Here is a 20,067-nt window from a genome sequence, read left to right on the forward strand (position 1 = left end):
TCCTTGGGTGTACATGTTGTAAACAACAGATAAGGGGTGTGTGTGTGTGTTTTAAGCAAAAATCTGTGGAGTGGAGAAATCTAGTTTGCCCTTAATCTGTGTCAGCTTCTTGCATGAGATGGGGCTAAAGACATTTCCGGGAAAAAGAAGAAAGGTAGGACGTTTTAAGCATAGGAACACATAAAAATGGAAGAGTCTTTAAAAAAGGAGACAAAAGATAGAAATGTTGATAAGAAAGGAAGTGAGCAGGATGAAGCTTGGGCACAAAATGACCAAAACGCCTTGTGAACATGTTTAATGGGACACCAGAGTGCCAGGGCATTGGTAATGCCATCGGGACATTAATGGTAACGCTCAGCTTGTAAGGAATTTTTGGTGGGCGTGGTTAAATTTTTATATACCTCCCTTTGGAACTGATGGAGTGGATGGCTATGCCTGGGAACGCTGGTGAGACAGTTAAAGTGCTAACGGCAATGCCAGAGCCTGAGGACTGGACCAGCAAGTGCTTAAATGGTTTCATCATAAATCTTTGGGGTGACAGGCACATGCATTTGAGTGCTAGTCACACTGCTCTGAGCCTCAAGGCAATTGTAGTGTTTATTATTTCCCTATATTCATTACCCGAACCCCCTGTATCCCCGACAAAACACCTACTACTTCAGGTACATCGAATTTTCCCAAACCGACTTTGAAAAGTTACATTTTTAAACAGTACGTACAAGCCGAAGTACGCTGATACCAACGTAAAATGGCAATCCAGAGGGAATTCCCTGTTTTCTAATCCCACGGTTTCCTTGTTGAGAACCGTCCCTGCATATGCAGATTAGGGAGCCAGGGAAGACCGTTTCATTGATTAGAAAATCAACTTTTACAGTTCTTTTCCTGAGTCATTACGCTACCCTGTACTGTATGGATACTTAATGGGAACGAACGTGAGGTACTGAATTTTCCGCTCTCTGGGTTTCTAATTATTCCAACCGCCTTCAAAGAAGTGTAGTTCTTGTGCTGTGGCTAAATTCAGAAGCGGGAAATGCCAACCCCTCTAAAGGCAAACGACGGATCGCCAAAACCAGGGACTGAACCAGAGTAGAGAAGGGTTAAGTGAAAAGAGTGCCCTTCCGAGGAAACCGAAACCTCATCACCCAAGCTAACGGACGCCACCCGGGAAGCGCCGGGTGGAAGGTGCGAGGATACACAGACCCCGCCCGGGCGTGCCCACATCCCGGAGCGCCCTCTCGCGCCCCCGCGCGCCCGACCGGGGAGGCAAGCCTCGCGCGCTCCCTCCGCTCCCGCGAGCTGGGGGTGCGGCCGCCGGCGCGCGCGAGGGCGGGGCCGGCTTGAGGGGCGCGCGCGCGCGCGCGGGGCCGCGGGCAGGGGGGCGGGGCGGCAGAGCTCGGCGGCTGGGCCTGGAGGACAGCGGCGGCGGAGGTGACGAGCGGCAGCGGGAGCGGCGCCGAGAATCCTTGCGGGAAGCGGGCGACAGGAAGGGGGGAGCGCAGAGGTAACTCAGGACGGAAAAGGCGGGTGGGGAGTGGGCGCGGGCCCGCTGGACCCCGAGGGCGAGTGGCGGAGGCCGCTCGCCCGGGGCGCCGACGCCGCTCCCCGAGAGGAGGGGGCGGGGCGCTCGCGTCCCCGGAGGTGGTGCCTTTTGTCTGCCTTCCCCGACCGCTCCGCCCCCTTCCCCTCCCCCCACTGCGACCTATCCCCCTGCCCCTCTCCTGGAAGCCTCCTCCGGGGCCCTCTGGCGCGCGCGCTCCCGCCCTTGTTTTGTTTGGACTGGGGAGGTGGGGGAGCTCTTCCCTGATCGAGGGCCCTGCGTCCCAGCGCGCCTGCGCCAGCGTCCTCCCGCCCGCTCCGATTGGCTAAGGTCTTGCGCATGCTCCCGAGGCCCGCGGCGGGCCCCGCTGTCCGCTCCCGCCCTCCCCCTCACCCCACTCAGCGGTTTTCGGAGCCGGTTCGAAAGATGCCGGCGGCGGTGACTGGCTGTGGCGAACCCGCCCCCCGGGTTCTCCGCCCCCGCCGCCGCCATTACGGAGCTCCCAGCGGTGAGTGCGCCGAGCGCTGGGACTCGCGGTCCGCCGCCTCTTGCGTCGCGCGGGCGGGCGCTGCTCGGGTCGCGGCGTCGGCCTCCCCGCGCGCATCCCGGAGCTGGAGCCCGAGCTGACAGCTGCAATGAGCGCGCACCTCGGTGTCCGCCGCCGCTGAGCCCGCCGCCGAGCCCGCCGCCCTTTGCCTCGCTGCCTTCATCCTGGCTCCGCTCTCCCCCCCGCCTTGTGCTCGGCGCCGCACCGGCCGCTCCCCGCCTTTGTCTCTGCTGGTCTTCCTGCCCGGTTCTCTCGGCGGTCCGGGCGCGGTGTCAGCTGTTGGCGCCCCTGAAAAGCCTTTGCTGTTGCTGCCGCTGCCGCCGCGACGCGGGCCTAAGCTTTCGTTTTCCCGTATGGCTTTCCTAGAGCTTGTTAGTCACTGCTCCTTAGGTGATGTGATTTTAGGTAATAAAGTCAAACCTGTGAATAGGGGCGTTTGTAAAGAGCTGGAGGCAGGAGTGGTGAAGTGAGAGGCCCAGATTTGAGATTTTGATACCGAATTGACCACTGTCTGTGACCGAGGATGAGTCACTCAACCACTTTGAGGGAGTGTTCACCCCTGCACAGAGGACGGCCAAGGTGAACTTTACCGCCCTTTCCGCGTATACATTTTCTCTTTGTTGTTTATCATGCTTCCCGACTTTATGTTACATTGAAAAGTGAGAATCTAGTTGAAAGTACAGCTAGGAATTCACCTGGGACTTTATGGACAAAGCTGGCTTGTCTTAGAGTGAAGTTACACGTGTCTAGTTTTATTTTGGAAGATAGTTTTGTTTAATCTGGCATAGGCATAAAACTGTTAAGAGCTTTTAAAATTCTTATTGCTCTTTTCAAAAGTTTAGTGTAATGTGTTTCAAAGTAGAAGTAACATTTTTAGAGGTTATTTTTGGCCTTGTTTTTAAGCTTAATTGGAAGATTGAGGGCGAGAACTTGGAGGAAGTGTCCTGAACTCTTCGTGTATAGATGAAAATCCTAACTCTTTAGCCAGTTAGATTGTGCGTGTCTTAGGAGTAGGTCCCTGTAGTGTCCATATCATCTGTGCCCAATATAGACACTGATATATTGAAATACGAAAGTGAAAAAGAAGTTGCTAGCTAATTATACGCATGCTTTTTGTGACATTACCCGTTAAGTCTGAATATAGTTAAAGATTTTAGATCGGGAACAATTTGATGTAATCAGTGCATAGCTAATGATATTATAATTTACAGTGTCTTGTGTACATATTATGGTAAAATATGAAATAATAATATTTTCCCTAAAATGCTTACTTTCAAGGATATCAGTAAACTGAAATACATTGTTGAACTACTTATTTTTCTAGTGCTTTCTCAATGTAGAGAAAGTAAATTAGAACTCTGAAATTACGGACTTTCTATCTACTTTTACAAACTTTTCTTTATTGCCTGCATTTAAACTTAGCATTTCCCTTGACAAAAGCAAATCTTTGTTATGTTAATTTGACATTAAATTTAAAAAACAAACAGATTGATGACCACAGAAAGACCACATAAACCACAGGTAAACTCAGATGGCACATATAAGAACCCAGATGAAAAACTTATTCAAGTTTCGTCTGTTCATTCTTTCACTTAATAAATATTTATTAAGCACCTATTCTGTGCCTGGCATGTTTCTTAGGCACCAAGTATGCAGCAGTAAACCAGCCAGATAAGATTCCTGCCAGGAAACAAGTGTGGCGGCCTAAAAGTCTGATCATTCAGAAATGTAGCAACGAAAGTTAATTTAATGGGTACATGTGATGTTAAGGTAGTGTGAATTAACCATTCATATAGTTTTGTTAGCTCTGTGATGAACAGTGAACTTATGGAATAACTCATTAACCAACCTATTATAAAGAAAGTGCTATAGACTGAAGCCTTAAGTTTCATGACCTTTACTAAGGAAATGCAGAGCTGAGGCAAACGTTTCTTAATATTTATATTAAGTTTTAAATATTTAGTTTTATTTTTTAAGTGTTCTTCACACTTGCTGAATATAGTAATAAGTACTGTCAGGTGTCATTGTTCATTCAACTTTTTTTCCCCAATATTTATCCAGCACCCAGTATGTGCTGGGCATCCTTCTAGGTGCTGGGAATACAGTGATGAATTAGTCCTAGCCCTTGTAGTGCTTACATTTCACTGGAAGAGACACATAATAAAAAAGTAAATAGACATATATTGAATTACACGTGGTGTTAAATGCTATTACAAATGCAATATAAAGAAACCTGAAAAAGAATAAGAAGGATGGGAGGGCTTTCTGAGGGGGTGACACTGAGCAGAAATCTGATTGAAGTGTCTAGGAAAAGAATGTTGCAGTGTAAAAGAAGAGCATGTGCAAAGCACACACTGAGGACCAAAAGAAGATCTGTGTGTTTGGAGTCAAGAGAGTAGAGTGGTGGGTGGAGTAGTAAGGGGTGAGATTACTGAAATAAGGGGTGGTGGTGATGGGGAGGTTTTAAGCAGGAAAGTGTCAGGCCCTGTTTTTTTTGGTGGATGCAGCCAGGAAGACTGGCAAACCAACTTATTTCTTAGTTATTCCATCCTGGGCATACTTCTTACCTGACCTAATTTAAACTAACATTCTTGTCTTCAGGTTAATGATGTCTAATGTCTTTATGGACCATGTACTTGTTGCCCTGATTTCAGTCAATTTTATCATCTTGGCGTTGAGAGTAGTTTCCTTCGCACCCCCACTCCTTTTCTGAAACCTGTTTGTTTCAATTTTGAGCAATTAGTAAATATAGAGTTGACTGGAAGGGTTTTGACTTTTTTTTTTAGTATTTTACTTACAGGGAAAATATTTTTTAAAGATCCTCTACGAACAGAGACTACTGAAGGTTTTGCTGACTTCACAGTATCATTTTCAACCTAGCTAGTATTATCATGGGTTAAGAAAAATGAATTCATTAGTATCACTTCACCAAGAATAACCTGATCATGAAGTTTTACTTCTGTATGGTATTTACATGTAAAAGTATCATCAGTTTTGCTTTTTTTTTTTTAATCGAGGAAAATATATTACTATGTAAGTTCTAGTTGGATGAGGGAGCAAGTTTATGTATTGAAATTATTCCAAGATAGACTTTTAGCTTTCACAAACCTAAGTAATGCCCTTAAACCCAACTTTTCACAAATGAGAAAACAACTATTTTTATTTTTGTGTTTTATAGTTGTTGAAGTGAATTTCTATATGAGCATTTTAAGTAGTTTTTGTAACAGTTAATAATTTTAAAATATTCGTGGATATTCCTAATTTACTCTTGATAGTAAGTTTTTAGCGTATTATATGATCTTGAATTCTTTCAGCTGCCTTTCATTGCAGTTGACGGATAGTTCACAAGTCTGGCATTGCTCTTGGTGTTCCCATAAAAAGGTTTTCCCTGTAAACGTGAAAGCGTTCTGTATGTTTGGAGCTTGAAACTATTACCTGACAAATTGAAAGCTCTTAAATTCCTAGACAGGGTTAGAGCTTAAAGTAGAAGCTGAATGACTAGTCTACTCTATCCCAAGTCTTCATTAATGTTCAATGGCACAAAGATCTAAACGCCTAACTGATTATTTTCTTCTATTTTGGAAGAGTTTTTATTATAAAATGTTATTGAGTCCCAGATGAGGATGGGCAGGGCAGAGGGTGTTAATAATGATCAGGTAAATTTGAGTGATTTACATACGTTTTATTTTCAAATCTTTAATTTTGTTCTTTTGTGCTAATTTTGCTTAGCATTAAAAATATGACAAATAAGGTCTTAGAGGCATACTTATTCTTCTAGGTGATGGTCTGAATTTGCTTTTCTGAGTCTGGAGGCTCTTAGACTGTCATGTTCTTCAGCAGTATTTTTGCCCTTGTATTACTTCTCTGATGGAGATGGAGTTAAGGTTACAGTTAAGTTTCCTGACCCCTTTGAGAACAGTAACAACAATAGCCTCTCTCTTTAGTAAACTGATCTTTGAGTAAACATTGACTAAACTATCTCTAGGTCTCCTTATTCTGTTCTTTCTAAGTTCCTGATACTAACAGGCGGGGATGGGGTTAGGTCCCTTATGAGCTTCCTTGTCCTTGTTGCCTTTGTTCGTGTGGAAGGTGCAACAGCTGCTGTGGCTTGTGCATTTGTCTTAGTCGCTGCTTTTACATAGTCTATATTTTGATAGTGATTTTATCTTTCTGGATGATAACTGACCAAGTCATCTGTCACTTAACTATAAGTTTTATAGTGAATTTTTTTTCCCTTTGGATGTATATTAAATTTAGACATTTTAGTTTAGTTTTGTTTCTGTTAATCTTCACACCAGGTCTTTTCTGTGCTTTAGGTTGATTCTTCACCACACTGAAACCATTAGGAAAAATCCTTGTGGTTAACAGCAGAGGCTTCAGAGTGTAACCTGTACTCGGGCCTAGAAATTATTTTAAATGGCGACTGATACGTCTCAAGGTGAACTCGTCCATCCTAAGGCACTCCCACTTATAGTAGGAGCTCAGCTGATCCACGCGGACAAGTTAGGTGAGGTAGGGGCTGACACATTCTTGAAGCTCACTCTTGGATCAGTCCCTGACTTCAGGCCCTGCTGGGTCCTTCTTGGTACCTATTCCTTCCTCTACTTGGGGGAGTCTGGGTTATGAATCTGAACAAATCAAGTAGATACAAAGTTCTTTTCATCTTCCCTTTCCCCTCAAACTCCTGAGAAAACCTCCAACCTTCTAAATTTATTCCAAATCAAGTATAATTACTTATTTCCATTTGAAATTCTAGCTAAAATAAAATACATCGAAAAGTACTTCTTAAGAATCATATTTCATTTCAAAAAACCTTGTTAAAAGTAATTTGCATCAGATCCTGGAGTCGACTTGAAGAATTCTACATCTTCTGACACCCAGTTAGGCCCCTTGAGAAAGAGAGAAAAGAGAAATTTTGTTTGCATGTGTGATTATGGCCATTTCTTTTCTTAGAAGGTAGAAGATAACACCATGCCGATTCGTCGAGCTGTGAATTCTACGCGGGAAACTCCTCCCAAGAGCAAGCTCGCTGAAGGGGAGGAAGAAAAGCCAGGTAAAGTAAAGCAGTGGACAACTTCAAAAGGCAAAAGTTTCTGCTCCAGTTTGGAGTGTTCCATAAATTCCCTTGAACTTAATTGTTCTTTTTTTATGCCTCAGTGTTTGGGGGGAGCATTTAGAGAGAGAGGTGGTGCGTGTTGGTATGTCATTTCCAGACCATGTGGGCAAAGAAAGAATTTCATCTTGTCTCTAAAGATTTTTAGAAGGTGAAAATTTCATGTTCTTGGAATTAAAAAACAGAAAGATGGTTGGAGAGAACAGGAATGGTGGAAGAGTAGTTTCTGGGCATACAGTGTCATGGGGATGAAGACCCTGGAAGAATGGAGGACTTGGGCCTTCAAGGTGGGCATTGGAAGGCTCAACCAGAAATCATCAAGAGGCCTTAAGGGAGCAAATGGGCGATCAAAGCATTGGTTGGTAACTTTGGTGTTGGTGGAGAGAAGATTGGCCAGGCAGAGGTGGGAACATAATCAAGAGAAAGGTAGAACCGTCAGTCTGGAGTATTCGTGCTCCTTTATGGCACCTCTAACCACTTCTTCAAGTGGAACTGCTTTTCTTGTTCTTGTGCCCTTTTTCTTTTTCTTTTCTTTTCATTGCCAGGGATGAGCACTTGGTGCTGTCCCTGTCGTGGCTGTTAGAACCAAATATTTGCTGACCAGCATATATTACGAATAAAATAATACATGCACCTTTGATGCCTTTATCCTTGGTGCACTAGGGATCTGCTCTTCTCCAGCTGAGCCTGGATTTTGTCTCAGAATCCTCAGACGAATACTACAAGCATTTGGGGTACTCTGGCCTAAGGCAGTGAGGAGACGTGGGAATCAGCATATTAAAAAAAAATAATAGTTGCTGGTGAGTTGAGGATAGGTTATTTTTTTCAGCACTGAGATAAGCCACTTGATGGCCCATCTTGAGCCCCATTTAACAGCCAGCTGAAGTCACTATGTCACTAATAACGTGAATTTTCAGAATACACCAGAGTGTTCAGGTGTAAGGTATTAGAAAAGTCAACCGAGAATTTATAAAGGACCAGTAAGATACTTCACAAGTTGTGTTTATCTTATCTCTGTCCCATTATAGTATTTTGTACATGAAAATAATTGGACTTCACGCATGTTTTAAATTTTATAAATCCAAAAAGGCGGACACAATAGTTCTGTGAGTTGGAAACAGTGTCTCATATGTAACAATGTCTCATTATCTGTTGAGCAGTTGAACCTTTATTAAACCGTAAGCTTTAAGCGAAAATAATGTGGAATTTAATTTGTAGCCCTGTTGTTGTGGTAAAACTCAGTAAACAGTGTTGGCTTTTCGATTTTTTTAGAATAAGGCAATGTAAAAATAAGTAAACATGACTAACTAAAAGTAATTTCTTACACAGACAGGTCGGCCAGTTAGGTCAGATCGTTGGGGCAAAGGGTGGTAAAAGATACATCGTGATTAAAAAAAAAATACACCTTGTAGTTATCTGTATCACCAGATACCATTGTTATACTGAAGTTCTAGCCTTAATATTTGCGTAACAGCTCTAGAAGCAGTAGAAGAGGCCAGAGGAGGATGGGAATCAGTACAAGTGGTAGCCTACAGGTTTCCCCTAAAGCATTTTGTATAATGTTCATAATAACTCTGTGAAGTAAGGGTACTGAGATTTGGAGATGTCAAAGAACTTGCCCTAAGATATCAAGCTAGAATGTTAGAAAGTCTGAACTTGAATCCAGATATATCTGACTCTAGAGCCTTGATTTTTGCTGAGCATATATGGAAGGATTTTTCACTTACATGCAAGTCTGGTTGAAGAGCATAATCCAGGATGATTTACAAATTATAGTTGACTATCCTGAAACTTACGGTTTAGAATTTTAATTTGTAGAATTCCTTTAGCATTGTATGTATGTGGTTTGGCTATCAGAAGGAAGTGGCATTTTTAAAAATTCTCTTATTTATGTGAAGGCCCCAAAGAAGTCTTCATTATGCCAGTAATGAGTTCACATAATTTAAATGACTAAACTCTTCAAGCATATCCTTTTTTTTTTTGCCTAGTTTTGGCCACTGATGCGCTTTTCTTTGAAGTCTCTGCTTAACCATTTCCTGGGGTTCTGTGTTCTGTAGTGGCTGCTCAAGGAGACCTACTGAGAAAAGACACAGACAAGCAACTGCAGACCTCAGAATTCCCCCTCTTATATTTCTACGCTTGCCAGAATCATTTCACTTGGAAAATAAATATTAATTTTCTATTATTTATTCCCTTACTACTATTAGCCTGTTAAATTATGAAATGACTAATTTCTTAATTATGAGTCTCATCATTAATATTATAGAGTAAAACACTCAAGAGATTTGATTTGGGGTAAAATGAGTTTCCCTTTCTGTGCGATTTCCTGATCCTTCTCCTTTTCTCACCTAATGGTCTGGATCAGCAACCCCTTATATAGGCAATTTGCATGACATAAAGCAGGAAAAAAAAACTGTACTCATAGTCATTTGTTCATTTTAGGATACAACTGTTAATTGCAACATTTGGCTTATCTGTTTAAAGAGAGAAACTTTTACCTTTTTATTGACTCAGGCTCTAACGTATTTACTTGATGCAGTTCTACTCACCTGATTTCTTTTTTTTTTTTTTTTTTTTTTAGAACCAGATGTAAGTTCAGAGGAATCTGTCTCCACTGTAGAAGAACAAGAGAATGAAACTCCACCTGCTACATCTAGTGAGACAGAGCAGCCAAAGCGGCAACCTGAGAATGAAGAGAAGGAAGAAAACAGGCCTTCTGAGGAAACCAAAAAGGAGTAAGGACTTATGCCTTCTTGCTATTTATAAGTGAAGACTATGTAAAAGGACTGTAGGTCAGATTTTTTTAAAGTGATACAACTTAATTTATGCTAGATACATGCTATTTGGATTTACTTTTTTTGCAATTATCTTTTGGAGTAGGCTTACGATGTAGTCGTATGGCCTATTAGGATTTGTAGTAGTTATCAGAACAGTGGTTTGACTGATGCAAAATTCATTCTTTTTGGCTTTGGCATGTGTTTTTGTGCTTAGAATTCATTGTGGGAGTGTCTGCTATTGTAAACATTGACATAATTTCAATAAGAAATGGGACGTGACTATAAAAATCTGACCTGAGAGATTCTTCTTCGTTATATTCCTCCCTCTGTGCAGGAATGAGTTATTTTTACGTGCTTATGTTAGAAAGCATTAATCTATACCAAGACATTGCTAGAGTGACCTAAAACTCTGTATATATTTGATGAAGTATTCAATTGGAGGGTGACTTTGAGAATCTGAAGGCAAAATTCGCTATTGATAATCTGTATAATGTGATGGTGATTCTTTTTTAATTTAAATTTTTTTTGCAGGACAGCTGGTAGCATTCATTCTATTCTTTTCATAATTGGTGAAAACAGGAATTACTTTTTAAATAAAAGAATGACTTAGAAATAACTATACCTTCCAGGTGTAATCCTCAGGGAATCCTTCATCCCAGTTTCATAGGTATATGTAAGGTCTGTGGAATTTTTAGCAGCTACCCTTTCTTTTAGGTACATGGTGTGTTATTATTACTTAGAATAAAATTTGTATAATGCTTTATGGTTCACAAAACTTTTTATAAACATAATCTCATCATTTCTTGCAGCACCTTGTGAAGTATTTGGTATTATATTACTGTTTTACAGCTGAGGAGATTGAGACTCAGGTCACTTGCTAAGATCATATAGCTAGTAAATGTTGGAGCTGAGACTCAAACCCAAGTTTTCTGACTTCAGAGCTTGAGTTCTTCGCACTGTACTGAATCGCATCTGTTGCAGTTGTTACTAGAATTCATTTTAAAATTCTCATTTCTGTACTGGCCCTTCATACTAGTGCTGATTCATATGACTCCTCTCTCCTGTGTGCAGCTGGGAGGACACACCTTTTTGGTTCATTTGTAGAACCCAATTTTTAAAAAATGTTTTATTTTGTAAAATGTTGCTTATTTTACGTATCACCTCAGTGTGGAAATGAATTAAAACATTGATTTTTATCCCTCTCTGGTCTTTTCTTCTTTCTGACTTTATACTTCTTTCTGAAGAGTTTATCTTGCATAATAACAATTCTTTGTTTTAAAGTGAGAAAGATCAGTCTAAAGAAAAGGAGAAGAAAGTGAAAAAAACAATACCTTCCTGGGCTACCCTTTCTGCCAGCCAGCTAGCCAGGGCCCAGAAACAAACACCGATGGCTTCCTCCCCACGTCCCAAGATGGATGCAATCCTAACTGAGGCCATTAAGGCAAGTTTTTATTTCAAGCAGTTCATCTTAGATTTATTCTGTTTGTCTCTTGCGTATTTGAAAATGGCATACTCCTGTGCAGACATCAGAAATCTTGCTCTGCTTCCTAAAAGAGATTTAAATAGAAGAAAGCCATTGCTAAGTTCATGTTTTTATAATATTATCACATTTGGTGAGCACTGTTAATTTTTTTAAAAATTCAGATTTACTATAGCAAGTATTTTTAACTTATCTTTAGATGTTTTTTTTTAAACTCAGTTTATTTTCAGTATAGTTTTTATTTGAAGGCTGAACATGTTAATTCATTTAACAAACAATTAAGGACTAGCTTCTCTGTAGCAGGCAATCCTACTAGTGATATAGCATAGAATAAGACAAACAGAGTCCTTGCCCTTATGAGATTGAATTGTGGCTCAGGGTAACTGAATAGCATTGAGAAAATTTTTATTTCAAAAAAGTATGCTATCTTTAGGTTCATTTTCAAACCTTATGTCTAATATTAGTAGTTGGTTATCTTTCACACCGGAACTCTTTTAGAAACCTCACTACTTTGCTTCATCACCTAGTCATTCCAAAATACTTGCAAAATCTATCCTCCTTTCATAGCTTTATAACTTTGCTATAATTCATTGACTTTCATTAGCTTGTGTGATCATCAGATACTGTTTTCCTGTTTTAAGGGTATCTTCTAATCTGACCTTGCCGTTTTGTGTGTAAATTTTTCTGGTTCATTTTGCCATGTTTATTTCACATGATCAGATGACAAGAGGAGTTAAAGTAGAAGCCATAGACACTCTGATTTCAGGGACCTTGTTGCTAGGATCTGAGTCAGAATTGGGGAGAGAAGGCTACAGATCAGTTTAACCAACGGTGGTTTACATAGGAAAGAGGAGCTTGGTGGTCATTCTTAGAATTTGAGAAGACGGCACTCACTGACAAACTGGAAAAAGGTTTGCCTTCAGACCTCTCCCTACACTCCTTCAAGACAACTCTCAACTCATTAAGAAAACTTTCCTGGTTTATATAGCTTGATTATAGTGAGATCTCTTTTCTTTGTGTAGCCTTTCTTCAAGGATTTCACTTTGTGACCGCTCAGCCTAGGTTTGGAGGAGCAGGGTTACAGTGAGGGTGGAGAAGGGACTAAAATTTTAAGATAATAAAACAAAAAATTTAAACAGTATAATTAGACCTGAAAAATAGTTTGAATATGATTATGCATATTTGTACAAATGAAATACATATATATATATATATCTCATGTGTATTCCATCCAGTGTAACAAATCACGATTTCAGACCATTGACACCATTTTCTGAATTGAACAGGAATCTTGATACCTATTTTCATCTTATTCAGTTTGGTGGAGCAAGGGATTGTTTTAGCATTAGAATGTGCTTTTCTGCTTGATTTTCTTTACTCTGTGTTTTCTTATAAGATCAGGAGAAAACTTCAGTAGGTTGTAATAGGTCAGAGACGTTTACTTGAAGCAGGTGATTCATTTCAACACAATCCATATAAAATTGTGTTGTACAGTCTTTTCTGGTCCATCTGTTTGTGACTTATTTTTCTTTATTGTCAGTGTATAAAATAACATTCAACCAAGTCTTTATGCAACGACAGTGAGTAAATCCTATGGTCATTTTATAGACAATGGCTACACAAAATTGGTGGACTAGCTCATTAGGTAATAGATGCTGCTTGTGTGCTTCAAAATGTAAAGCTTTTGAAACAAAATTGCTGCCTTTGTGACGTAATGACCTGCTTGAGTTTTCCATGGGCATTGGTCAAATGGAATATAGATAAATAGGATGGAAAAGGAAGAGGGCACTTTAAATTACAATCAAATGCTCTCATTGTTGTCCAAAACTCGCCTTAAGGCTTTGCATCTGTAAACCCAGTTTTGTGCCATTTATTCAGATTATCTTTGCTTATGGTATCTGCTGGCATTCACACAAAGCCTGCAGAGGAATACTGGTTCTGGTGTGCTGAAGTTCATTCCATAAAATGGGCCAGATCCGTGAACCTACGAGAGATAGAAATGCCCTGCTTTCCTCACTTTAATGCTAAAGATCTGTCTTCTAAATACAGAATAGAATTAGAATGGAAAGAGCTTCTTCATTAACACACAGAATGTTGTTCACATGTTGTATCTTCTCTTTGGCTGTTTTGAACAATTTAAAATTGTTGCAGAAATATTGTTAATTCCGTATTTCTCCACAGCCATGATGAACTGAAGTTACCTGCAATACTGTTCACTTTTTCCTGCCATTTTTATCATCCATTATCAAGTTCACTTCCAAAATAATTTATTTTGAAAACATAGGTGTCAGAAAACATATGAAAAACAGCTAGTTTAAATTAATGTATATGGTTTGATAAATCTGTTTCCTAGGCATGCTTCCAGAAGAGTGGTGCATCCGTGGTTGCTATTCGAAAATATATCATCCATAAGTACCCTTCTCTGGAGCTGGAGAGAAGGGGCTACCTCCTTAAACAAGCACTGAAAAGAGAATTAAATAGAGGTGTTATCAAACAGGTATTAAATGGTTGTTTGTAATAAGATCATTTCAACATGTATTAGCTATAAATCCATATTTAGTAACATTTAGGCTTTTTGTACTTTGTGAATTTGTTAGTTAAAATAAGTTAACATCTGTATGATGTTAAAGATAACTGTTCTAGAGATAACTGTTCTAGAGAACAGAAGCAGTATGGTAGTGTAACTTTTTTTCTAGCGGCCTGTACTTTTAATTGGATTTTTGGGGGGCTGCTTGTGCTTGAGATTATGTAGTGCTGCAGATTAGAAGTGGGGTTGAGGAGTCCAGTTACTGCAGCAGCAGAAAAGGTAATTGTTCTTGTCTTAGGGTTGTTAGTTTTAAGGCCTAACTTCTGTGGTTAGACTGGTTATCATTATAAATTAGATTTGCACATAGGTTCACCTTAACTTTTTAGTATCTGAAACTATTAAGGCTTTTGGGAGCATCAGATAAACCTGAGTAAATTGAGAATAATACTAAAACCAATATTGATTTCAGGCATAAATCCATGTTACTTTGCATAGTACATCAAAACTTTAGTTAGAGCTATGAGGATATTTTGTACAACACAGCGAATATAGCCAATATTTTATAATAATTTTAAATGGAGTATAATCTATAAAATTTTTGAATCACTATATTGTAACCTGAAACTAATATAATGTTGTAAATCAACTATACCTCAACTTTAAAAAAAAATTGTTTAAGATCATAGAAATCTAAAGCTAGAATGAACTTTCTTGTCAATCTTAGAGGTCCAGAGGGAGGAAGTAACTACCAAGGTCCCATGGTAATAGCAAAGATGGTTCTAAAGATCTAGTTCACTGCATTCCCAGAGTCCTATTGCCTTTTTTCTATATCTTTTTGCATGGTTTGATTAATATAGAATTCTGTGCCACTCAGGCATTTAAACTCCTCTTAGGAACTTTCAACAAGTACTTAACTCCACAGATACATTATTGAGTGTGTCCTGTGTGCCAGGTGCTTGGGGGTCCATCTGTGAGTAAAACAGATTTCTGTGATGGAGCTTACATTCTTCCTTTCTCAAAATGTTGTAAGACTGCTATTTAAATGGCCTTTGAAATAATCATTGCTTAAAAGATATTATCTAACCATTATAATTAGTATCATAGTATATGTCAGCACAGTTTATTAGCTGGCTTCATGTTTTTCTTTTTGAAAATATAGTTTGTGACCTATTTTGCCTCATAGGCTGACCCTCAGTTTGATGCTTCAACAAGTTTATAGGCTGAAAGCATTTCCGTTTGATTGCTGTATTCACAGCGGTGTAGGTGAAGCTAAGGTGCGGAGGACTCAGGTTAATGTGAAGTTCTATGACAGCACTTCGTAAACTGGAAGTATGTTCTAAGACTTCCACATACCGTCATGTGCAATGTCTAAAATTGCTAGATAACCTTTCTCATATGCGGTAATAATCTGTAACGGGCAAACTGTAGGAAACATTGTGGCCTGAGATTAACTAGGCCTGAACTTATGCCAAGGAGCTGTCTTCCTTTCAAGATAGAGATTTTCTCACTTCTTTTTTTTTTGAAAGCTTATAGTAGACTGTTTAACCTGGTATCACCAGTTTTGTAGATGAGGAAACAAAAGCTCAGAGGGTTTATGAGGTTGTCCAGTATTGAATAGCTAAATGGTACCATAAATAGGATTTGATTCCAAGTCTTTTGACTCATCCATTCTTTTTTCTCTGAAGAGTTCAGCAGCACTTTACATTAGTTCTTGCATCACCATGCCCTGTAATTCGCTTAGTCTAGTATAAAGTTATCGATATGACTACCAGAATAATTTAAAATAAAAATACCTGTTATTGCAACTAAAGTTAATTTACTTTAGGTAAAAGGAAAAGGTGCTTCCGGGAGTTTTATTGTGGTCCAGAAATCAAGAAAAACACCTCAGAAGTCCAGAAACAGAAAGGTAAGAAGTCTGTCCCAGTTTGATTGAGCACTGTAATAGTATTACTACTGCTAACAATACAGTGACTGAGTGTTCACTGTGTGCACTGTGCAGGATGCAGCCTTTCTATGAAGGCCTGGAGAGGTTATAATTCATTTGCTCACTACGGTTCAGCCAGAGAGTAGACGGGACAGTGTGCGACTCCAGGCACTCCAGCCCCGGGCCCGTGGGCCTAACTGCCCTCTGTTGAACTATGGGCAGCTGTATGAGTTACACTGCTTTTTTGTGAAATAACCTTTTAAACTAGAAGAGGCATACAAGTACATGTTTACCCAATATTAGACCCTAAAACTATACCTTAAGCCAGTTTTTCTTTTTTGTAGATACTAACACTCCCCCTCCTCCAGACACATAATTTCATTTATGGGAAGTATACGATAATAAAGTGAAATATGTAATATTTCCTCTGTGTCAGCAATTGAAATCATGACTGTTTCTCTGCATCTCCAGTGTTACAGCACTGGAGATTTTTGTACTTTCTTTATAAGGCTTTCAAACTTTCAAAATGAACTTTTTTGTACAGTGCTATCTGGTGCTGCATGATCCTTTTCATTCTTTGTTATTGAAGGCCAAGAATGAATTAAGACTTTTAATACCTTTTAATTTTTGTATATATTTTTAACTCTCCCAGTTCAATTTTTTTTTTTTTTTTTTTTTTTTTAATCTTTGGCCGCGTTGGGTCTTCGTTGCTGTGCGTGGGCTTTCCTAGTTGCGGCGAGCGGGGGCTACTCTTCATTGTGGTGCATGGGCTTCTCATTGCGGTGGCTTCTCTTTGTTGCGGAGCACAGGCTCTAGGTGTGCTGGCTTCAGTAGTTGTGGCACGTGGGCTCAGTAGTTGTGGCACGTGGGCTCAGTAGTTGTGGCTCGTGGGCTCTAGAGCGCAAGCTCAGTAGTTGTGGTGCACGGGCTTAGTTGCTCCGCAACATGTGGGATCTTCCCGGACCAGGGATCGAACCCGTGTCCCCTGCATTGGCAGGCTGATTCTTAACCATTGCACCACCAGGGAAGTCCCTGAAACTTTTATCTCAAAGAAATTGCCACTCAAGTGATATTACACCACTGTGGTATGAATTATTTGAATATTTGCTAAAAAGGGATAGTTTTCTTTTGCTTATTTGATTTGGCAGTCAGCTTGGGAAAGCCCTTGAGTTGAATATAGAAGCATTAGAAAAGAAAGCTCTATATCCTGTAATGATGATAATTTTTGATATTACATTTCAGAACAGGAGCTCTGCAGTGGATCCAGAACCACAAGTAAAATTGGAGGATATCCTCCCACTGGCCTTTACTCGCCTTTGTGAACCTAAAGAAGCTTCCTACAGTCTCATCAGGAAATACGTGTCTCAGTATTACCCTAAACTTAGAGTGGACATCAGGTATGAGCCAGAGGCCTAGACTTTAAAGCACAGATGTCTGTGTTACTTCCTTAGCCCCTTTTTCATGAGAAAGGAGAGAGATTAAATATTCAGTAAGGATTACTTTCCGTTGAGCTAGGAATAAAACCTTTTTTTGTGGGTTTTATTTTTTGTCCCATTATATTTTCCTTTTCATATCTCCCTATGTAGTTTCTTTTTGAAACTCAAACCGCATGTTGACTTTTACAGGTCTCTGATAGAGTAACTCTTTTCATGATGTCAGCTGCTAGAATATTCAGCATTAAACTATGTCTTCTCAGCTGCTTATTATTTTTTTAATTTTTTCTAATTTTTTTATTGTGATAAAATACACATAAATATAAAATTTACCTTCTTAACCATTTGTAGTGGTAACAGTGTTTAGTTGTATTAAATACTTCCATATTGTGCTACCATCGCCACCATCCATCTCCAGAGCTCTTTTCATCTTGTAAAACTGTAACTCTGTACCCATTAAACAAGAACTCCCTGTTGCCCCTTATCCCCCAGTCCCTAGCAGCCACCATTCTACTTTGTCTCTACAATGTTTGACTACTCTAGGTGCATACTTCATATAAGTCGAATCATACAGTATTTTTGTGACTGGCTTATTTCACTTAGCATAATGTCCTTAAGGTTCATCCATGTTGTTGTGCGTGTTAGAGAATTTCCTTTCTTTTTAAGGCTGAATAATATTCCATTGTATGTATATACTACATTTTGTCTGTCCTTTTGTCTGTCCGTTCATCTGTCATTGGACACTTGGGTTGCTTTCATGTTTTAGCTATTGTGAAATAATGCTGCTCTGAACGTTTGTGTGCTAATATCTCTTTGAGACCCTGTTTTCAAATACCCAGAAGTAGAATTTCTGGATGATATGATAATTCTATTTTTAACTATGTAAAGAACCACCACACCGTTTTCCACAGTGACTGTACCATTTTACATTCCCACCATCAGTGCACAGGGGTTCTGATTTCTCCATATCTTCACCAACACTTATTTTCTGGTGTTTTTTTGTTTGTTTTTTGATAGTAGCCATCCTAATAGGGAATGAGGTGGTTGGTAGCTCATTATTTTTTATTTAGCGGTATAACTGAGAACATAGGAGAATTCAGGCTTCTGTAGCACTTCTACATAGAAATAGCATATTCTCATCCTTTAAACATTTAATGTAAAATTCTGAGAGAATTTTGATAGTAATTTATTTGTAAAATAATTGCCACTTAAAAGCATCTAGACTGATTAGATTGTCACATGTGCTTGTGGATTCATGCAGACACATTGTCTAAATTTGTAATTCACAGAGTTTGTGTTTTGAATGTGTTTGTGTAACATCTTTGTTATATTGACTTCTGGGAAATTGGGTTTAATCCAGAGTCCTTTCTACAGACGATTTCTGTATTGGATGCACATTGTCCTGATATAGTTTAGTACTGGTATTTACTTTGGATTACTGAGGCATACAGTTAGAATTGCAGGGGTTTCAGCCCAGAAGCCACATTTTCAGAAGAGCACTTAGTGGTCTTCAGAGTGGCCAGTTAGTGAAAGTGCCAAAGAAGGGGGAATCATAGAAGCAGAAAATTTGAAATTAATATCCTGATTTTTTCATGCTTCTTATACCCTGATTATGAGCCACAGATATAACTTTGGGTCCAGTACGCGTTGTTTGGCGCATTTAAAGATGGAAATACATTTCAGTCTTATCTCTTTTTACTCTGTTTTTGGTGACTAGAGACTGTATCCTCCCCCAGCTTTTTTCTTTCCTTACGGTTCTACTTTACTTACATGAGACATGCTGGTGATTGCAGTGTAACTTTGCTCCATGTCTTTGGGAACATGTCCTGTTGTCATTTTATGTTGAAACAAAATTTGCCCGAAAATAGGTGGGTTGTCAGCCCATAGATGATGATGAGCCTGAAGACCTTTTCTTATTACCTTATTAAATAGTAACTTCTTTCTTTGAAGCTCTTTTTTCCTTTACTTTGATTTCTCTACCACTGACTGTAGTGGAGTCCTGCCATACCTACATTTAACGTGAAAGTTTAGCCTACTTAACGCTTGACTGAACAAAAGAACAAGAAAAGTACAGTTTTAAAGTATGAGTTGTCTGTCTATACTTGCTGTCTATAATTTCTCTCCTCCTACTTTCTCTTAAACCCACTTTTGTCACACTTTACCCCCACCATTTTACCTGAAGTACTTCTTCCTGTCAGTGTCACTGAGGGCCTCCACATTGCAAATTACAGTAGTCAGTTCATAGTCCTTGACTTACTTGCTGGTCTTTCTACCAGCATTTGACACAGTTGATGGCTCCCACCCGCTTGAAACACTTTCTTCACTTGCCTTTCAGAACACCACACCTTTCTGATTTACCTCCAGCTTCACTACCCACCCATTCTTTCTCAGCCTCCTAAGGATTCCTGATTTCCCATCTCCTGACTCCTTAATGTACGAGTGCCCCGTGGTTAGACCTTAGGCCTCTTGTCTTTTCTGTCCACATTCACTTTGAATGAATGGTAATTCTTTCCATTCTCAAAGCTTTAAACAGCACCTCTACAATATTAGTATACAGGTATATAAATCTGGCCCACACCTCCCTTCTAACTCCACATTTATATATACAGACACCTATTTGACATCACCGCTTGTGTGGCTAATTTCACATGTCCAAAACTAAACTCCTAAACTCTTGATCCCCACCCCACCCTTGCCCTGCCCCTCCTGCCCCATCTCTCCCGCCCCGC

The 20,067-nt window shown here is 39.7% G+C and overlaps 1 protein-coding gene across 7 annotated transcripts in view; it reads left to right on the forward strand.

Annotated features, from left to right (window-relative positions):
- The first annotated feature begins 1,386 nt into the window (after positions 1–1,386).
- HP1BP3 (heterochromatin protein 1 binding protein 3) overlaps positions 1,387–20,067 on the forward strand; it is a 35,189-nt gene continuing 16,508 nt past the window's right edge. For 2 of the 7 annotated variants that reach the window (XM_061184806.1, XM_061184813.1), the window contains exons 1-8: positions 1,387–1,501; positions 6,401–6,596; positions 7,038–7,137; positions 9,779–9,932; positions 11,256–11,415; positions 13,808–13,951; positions 15,807–15,887; positions 17,148–17,302. In XM_061184806.1, the coding sequence (XP_061040789.1) occupies positions 6,501–6,596; positions 7,038–7,137; positions 9,779–9,932; positions 11,256–11,415; positions 13,808–13,951; positions 15,807–15,887; positions 17,148–17,302 (890 nt within the window). In that variant the 5' untranslated portion in view covers positions 1,387–1,501; positions 6,401–6,500. Of the gene's footprint in view, positions 1,502–1,932; positions 2,046–2,527; positions 2,664–6,400; positions 6,597–7,037; positions 7,138–9,778; positions 9,933–11,255; positions 11,416–13,807; positions 13,952–15,806; positions 15,888–17,147; positions 17,303–20,067 lie in introns of those variants that run through there. The other 5 variants (XM_061184808.1, XM_061184809.1, XM_061184810.1 and 2 more) reach the window with 5 other exon arrangements.

This window comes from Eubalaena glacialis, chromosome 3 (genome assembly GCF_028564815.1).
Source record: "Eubalaena glacialis isolate mEubGla1 chromosome 3, mEubGla1.1.hap2.+ XY, whole genome shotgun sequence".
Classification (NCBI taxonomy): Eukaryota; Metazoa; Chordata; class Mammalia; order Artiodactyla; family Balaenidae; genus Eubalaena; species Eubalaena glacialis.